Source organism: Pan paniscus, chromosome 12, assembly GCF_029289425.2.
Source record: "Pan paniscus chromosome 12, NHGRI_mPanPan1-v2.0_pri, whole genome shotgun sequence".
NCBI lineage: Eukaryota > Metazoa > Chordata > Mammalia > Primates > Hominidae > Pan > Pan paniscus.
Window position 1 is genome coordinate 123,308,605 of NC_073261.2, and position 6,386 is coordinate 123,314,990.

The window sequence follows — 6,386 nt, forward strand, 5'->3', positions numbered from 1 at the left end:
GGCCTGGCACTGTCTGCCACCTGGGCCCTGGAGCTTGTTTTGGCCTCAGCATGACGGGAGGCAGAAGCTCCCAGGCTCTAGGACCCACGCCAGCAAGAAAGCTGATCCCAGTAGCCAAAACCAAGGACAGCCCTTGTGCCCCGGGAGGCCGCCATGCCCTGGTCTCAGGACCCACAGTCACTGCCAACTGGGAAGATGCCGTGAGGCTTGTTTGATATTACAGGATATCGCTAATCCACATGTTGCTTCTGGGGCAGTATTTTTTTTTTTTCGAATTTTAGAAAGCTTGTCTGAAATGTTGCGTGATAAGCCTTCTCCTCCTGTAGGTTTCGGCCAACATTTAGTCTTCCCTGTCTGTCTCTTGGGACTTAAGAGAAACCTACAGTAAACCCAACCTCAGCGGAAAACTGCCTTATGTCAGGTCAGGCCCTGTGACTGGGGGCCGATTGCCTGGCAGTGCCTAACGTGAGCCCCAGCCTAGTGGGGCCCTCAGAGCCGGTGTGGTCCATTGTTGGTGTTGCCTGCGGGTGACAGTTCATTTCAGCAGCTGCCTTGCCCTTTGCAGGGTGTGGAACGTCCGCTACAACCACTCTCATGACCAGCTGGTCCTCACGGGCAGCAGTGACAGCAGAGTCATCCTTTCCAACATGGTGTCCATCTCGTCGGAGCCCTTCGGCCACTTGGTAGACGACGATGACATCAGTGACCAGGAGGACCACCGTTCTGAAGAGAAGTAAGGGCACACACTGCAGAGTGGCTCACGCCGTACCAGAGCCTCCTGTCTGCACAGCCATCTCCCGAGCCAGGCTGTGTATGTAGAAAGCTTCCAGGAGTGCGTTTGGGGGACACTCTCCTTACCCACTGCAGCTGTGGGGACCCACAGTTCCAGGGGTGCCGTCATTAGCAGCCCAGGTGGGAGGCACTGCGGGTGGGTTAGGGTTAGGTGCGGTTTTAAAATAGATCTATTTGTGTTTGTATTCTTATTGAATGCCATCTGTAAGATTTAAAAGACTCACTGGTCTTCAAACTTGAGCATGAATAATAATAGAACGAATATATCCCAATCCTCACAGCACTCCCTGTAAGAGACGCATCACAGTCAGTGTCTTCACTGGCGTGGATTTGAGCGTGTTGGGGTCAGGTTGTTGGCCATCAGCTCACGGGCCTTCCACTGGCTGGTAGCAGGGCGGAGACTCCAGGCCAACCTTCCCAGTCTCAAACCCAGGTCCTACTTCACTTCTAGATACTCTACAAAATGTGGTCAACCATGATGTGTGTTTTCTAGTCACACCATCATGGTTCTGGATTTTCCCAAAGCTTTTTCCTATGCACCTTAATTTCTGATCCTAGGTGAGATGGGAGATCGCTAAGGGCACCCTCTTCATGCCCGCCTCTGGTCAGCGGTGCAGTGCCAGGTCCCCTGTGTCCTTGAGCAGTCCACCTTTACAAGTGGCAGCCGCTTCCTGGGGGGTGACTAGGTGCGATTCAGATGCAACCGCAGAGATTCTTGCCCCAGGTTCCAGAGGAAGGAGGTTCTGGAATAAAACCTTGTGAAGTTGGACAGAGCCCTTAGATACGATGGGGTCTGTCACTCTGTTTTGGGATCCTTTGCACTGTTTTTTGTCTGAATTCTCCCCCTACCCACCTGAGCTTGGTCTAAAATTCCTCTGTGAGAAGACCTCTTTCTTCTGACCCTTTCTGCAGTGGCGATGGGCCCATCTGATTGTCTCTGTCTTCGGACCCTTTCTGCAGTGGCGATGGGCCCATCTGATTGTCTCTGTCTTCGGACCCTTTCTGCAGTGGGGATGGGACCATCCGATTGTCTCTGTCTTCTGACCCTTTCTGCAGTGGGGATGGGCCCATCTGATTGTCTCTGTCTTCAGACCCTTTCTGCAGTAGGGATGGGCCCATCTGATTGTCTCTGTCTTCAGACCCTTTCTGCAGTGGCGATGGGCCCATCTGATTGTCTCTGTCTTCAGACCCTTTCTGCAGTGGGGATGGGCCCATCCGATTGTCTCTGTCTTCGGACCCTTTCTGCAGTGGGGATGGGACCATCCGATTGTCTCTGTCTTCTGACCCTTTCTGCAGTGGGGATGGGCCCATCTGATTGTCTCTGTCTTCAGACCCTTTCTGCAGTAGGGATGGGCCCATCTGATTGTCTCTGTCTTCAGACCCTTTCTGCAGTGGCGATGGGCCCATCTGATTGTCTCTTTCTTCTGACCCTTTCTGCAGTGGCGATGGGCCCATCTGATTGTCTCTGTCTTCAGACCCTTTCTGCAGTGGCAATGGGCCCATCTGATTGTCTCTGTCTTCGGACCCTTTCTGCAGTGGCGATGGGACCATCTGATTGTCTCCGTCTTCGGACCCTTTCTGCAGTGGGGATGGGCCCATCCGATTGTCTCTGTCTTCAGACCCTTTCTGCAGTGGCGATGGGCCCATCTGATTGTCTCTGTCTTCGGACCCTTTCTGCAGTGGCGATGGGACCATCTGATTGTCTCCGTCTTCGGACCCTTTCTGCAGTGGGGATGGGACCATCTGATTGTCTCTGTCTTTGGACCCTTTCTGCAGTGGGGATGGGCCCATCTGTTTGTCTCTTGACTCTGTTGCCTTTGTTTTGTTTTTGAGACAAAAAAAAACAAACAAAAAAGTCACCCAAGCTGGTGTGCAGTGGCACGATCATGGCTCACTGCAGCCTTGACCTCCTGGGCTCAGGTGATCCTCTCACCTCAGCCCCTCAAGTAGCTGGGACAACAGGCCCACGGCACCATGTCTAGCTAATTTTTTGTAGAGACAGAGTTTTGCCATGTTGCCCAAGCTGGTCTCAAACTCCTGAGCTCAAGTGATCTGCCCACTTCAGCCTCCCAAAGTGCTAGGATTACAGGCGTGAGCCAGACTCTGTTGTTTTTCTGTTCAATCCTTAGAAACTCGGTCTGCCATAGAATGGTATTTAAGCACACGCACGGTAGCATCTGCCCAGCGGTCTCTCGGTGCCTGTGGGCCTGGCTCCCTTTACCGTCCTCTCTGCCAGTGGCCCAGGGAGTCTGCACTTCCTCACCATGTCTGTCCCTGTTAGGGGAGGAGCCTGATGGGCCCGTTGGTCGGAAGACTGCTGGCGTTGTCTTCTGGGCGGCAGCGTCATGGGAGCAAGATAGGAAGGGAGGAGGTGATCAGGGCGACGCAGACTTCTTAGGACATCCCTCAGTCCTGATGTCCTGCTGCATTCAGGAAACCATGATTCCTCCTAAGGATTTGCACCTGGCATTCGTCCCACAACAGCAGTTGAGCACTGGCAGGTCTACTTCGTGGGAAGCCAGCTTCCCAGAGACCATGCGAGTTCTGGAGGGTCCGTCTTGCTGGGGGGTGAAGCATTTTCCTACAAAGAAATGCAAAAGCAGTTAGAATGCGGTACACAAATTATGTGGGAATTTTTTTGTGAAATGGGAAGGAAAGTGCCAGAGAAGCCTGTGTCCACCGGAAAGTGGCCGCTGTGAGCCGGGCAGGGCCCCCTCCCCGTGCGCACGCTGTGCCGAGGAAGTGGTGCTTCTTGTGTGAGGATCCCCTGGTCAGGGCTCCCAGTGAGGGTAACTCACAGTCAAGGGAGGCGAGGTGGGAAACACCCTGGGGGAGGCCAGGCAGGTCACGCCTCTGCTGCTCCCACAGGGCCAGGGCGTCTTCTTCTTGGTGTCATGGGGGGATCCTCAGCCCAGCCCCACTCCCATCCTAGCAAGGCTCCTTGTGCCCCAGCCTCTGACTCCTACACAGCCAGGAGCTGGACCCGCTGCTTCCCAGGGTCCTTTCTGCTCAAGCAATAGGGGCGTTTACATCCTGTGTTACCCAGACACGGTGACTACTTCCCCCAGTCTTTCCCCTGAGCAAAGGAAGCCCTTGGAAGACCTCCAACAAAATATCAACCCAGGCACCCGGGGGCCAAGGACAGAAGAAACCAAGACACCATGTGCCAATGTCGCCGATTTCCATAAACCTTTTGAGAAATGCCCACTCCTCACAGTGACAGTGAGGGTTTCTGGGCTTCTGCAGGGACCACCCCACTGTCCTCAGTGTGGGCTCCTCTAATTCTTCCCATCCCACAGCGGAGAAAGCTGAGGCCCCAGTACCTCCCGTGTTTCCCGACGGCAGCCCTCGCGTCCTCCCTGCCCCTCTCCTGCCCGCCCCGCCGGAGCTGCCACGCTGACGTCTGCCTCTGTTGCATTGCAGGAGCAAGGAGCCCCTGCAGGACAACGTGATCGCCACCTACGAGGAGCACGAGGACAGCGTCTATGCCGTGGACTGGTCCTCGGCCGACCCGTGGCTGTTTGCCTCCCTGAGCTATGACGGGAGGCTCGTGATCAACAGGGTGCCCAGGGCCCTGAAGTACCACATCCTGCTGTGACTCCCGGGCCTGGGTTATCCAGGTCCCATTGGGTGGTTTTCCTCTTGGCAGATTCTCAAACAGTCGCAGCTCTTTGGAGGTGACTCGTTTTCCAGGTGTATCCCTTTCCGGGAGAGCCGCTGTTCCCTTCCTGTAGCAGCAGCATTTATGAATGGGGTGAATGGGGCTATTGTCGACGGCACAGCTAATGCCCGAACCCAGCCCCTGTCGGCAGAGACAGAGCCCCACATTGTTATGTGAATAACAACGTTTTCTGTTTTAAGGGTGTTAGGAGTTTCACTTTTTAAAAAAATGTCTGTTCCTGCAATAGTAACTCTTCTTTCTCTTGAGAGTAAAAAATGAAATAAAATAAATCCACGCTGCACAGGTGCTCGGCTCATTCTTTCAGGAGCTCTGCCCTGTGACCCCATCTCCTGGGTCTTTGTCCATTTTCTCTTTCCTGACCCAGGGAAAATGCAGATGGACAGACATGTGCTGTCTACGCCGCCCTAGCATGGAACTCCTGGGAGCCATGCTGGCTGCAGCAGTGGTGGGCACCTGGCTCGCGCCCTGGGCTGAGCTGGTGTGATGCATTTTCACTGCTGTAGACGCAGGCTCTGCCCGCCCTGGGCCTCCCCTGGTCTCTGCAGCCCATCCTGTGCTGTGTCCTGCCCACCCTGTGAGCCGGGCAGGGTCCCCTCCCCACGCGCACACACTGGTGGCCTTGGAGGTGCCGTCCTCCCTCACCTGGGAGCTTGGGGTTGGGCTCCCGCGTCTCAGTTGTCGGGGACCCCTCATAGGCTCCTACACTCATCAGTGCTTCTCCTTAGGAATCCTCAAACACTGACCTCGCAGCCTCTGTTTGTGGTTCCCTTGGGTGTGCGGGGTCTGTTCTCTGTGTCTGGTGCATGTTCCCACTGGAGAAGCCACCTGGGCCCTGGACTCCGGGCTCCATCTCCCTTAGGCCTCCACCTGGCCAGGTGTCCCCGCAGGGGCCACTTCTGCGCTCTGCTGCCCCGATCACCTCATCTGTAATGATGGGGAAGGACGGGCTGAGCTCACAGGCCCATCAGCTCTGGGGTTTGACGATTCTAGGACAAGTCTTGCCCGACCTGCAAAAAGGACACGTTCCTGCTGCAGCGCCCCCCGCCAGTAGGTGTGCCGTGCTGCTAAGGACACTGTGCACCCAGAGGGCCACATCCTGGATTTTCTTTTCATAGATGAGAGTTCACAGCGAAGTGGAGGCCATAGAGGGAGAGGTGAAAAGGTGGGGTCCTGGGCGAGGGGACAAGTATGGGGGGGGTCCACAGGTGGGGGCTGTAGGGAGGGGTGCACAGCTGGGTGGGGCTGTTGGGAGAGGCACGCAGGTGAGTGGGGAGTGGGGAGGGGAACGCAGGTCGGGGGGCCATGGGGAGAGGCACGCTGGTTGGGGGGCCGTGGGGAGGGGTGCACAGGTGGGTGAGGAGTGGGGAGGGGAATGCAGGTTGGTGGGGCCGTGGGGAGGGGCACGCTGGTGGGGAGGCCGTGGGGAGGGGTGCGCAGGTGGGGAGTCAGGAGGGGCTTGCAGGTGGGGGGGGCCATGGGGAGAGGCACGCTGGTTGGGGGGCCGTGGGGAGGGGTGCACAGGTGGGTGAGGAGTGGGGAGGGGAATGCAGGTGGGTGGGGCCGTGGGGAGGGGCACGCTGGTGGGGAGGCCATGGGGAGGGGCGCGCTGGTGGGTGGGGCCGTGGGGAGGGACGCACTGGTAGGTGGGGAGTGGGGAGGGGCGCACTGGTGGGTGGGGAGTGGGGAGGGGCGCACAAGTGGGTGAGACCGTGGGGAGGGGTGTGCTGGTGGGGGGGGCATGGGGAGGGGCAAGCTGGTGCGGGGGGCCTTGGGGAGGGGTGTGCTGGTGGGGAATGGGGGTGGACAGAGACGGATGTGTTGCAGACCCTCCAGCATTTCTGCTTCCAGGTAAAACCTGCACGTGTGGGGAATGTGTGGCATTGTAATGTCAGTCCTCCCTTCAGTTGCTGTC

General features: G+C 57.1%; 1 protein-coding gene across 8 annotated transcripts in view; it reads left to right on the top strand.

The window, feature by feature from the left end:
• EIPR1 (EARP complex and GARP complex interacting protein 1) overlaps window positions 1–4,754 on the top strand; it is a 176,672-nt gene extending 171,918 nt beyond the window's left edge. For all 8 annotated transcript variants that reach the window (XM_003807408.3, XM_008959520.4, XM_034952528.2 and 5 more), the window contains 2 exons: window positions 566–733; window positions 4,216–4,754. In XM_003807408.3, the coding sequence (XP_003807456.1) occupies window positions 566–733; window positions 4,216–4,390 (343 nt within the window). In that variant the 3' untranslated portion in view covers window positions 4,391–4,754. The remainder of the gene's footprint in view (window positions 1–565; window positions 734–4,215) is intronic.
• The last annotated feature ends 1,632 nt before the right edge of the window (window positions 4,755–6,386 follow it).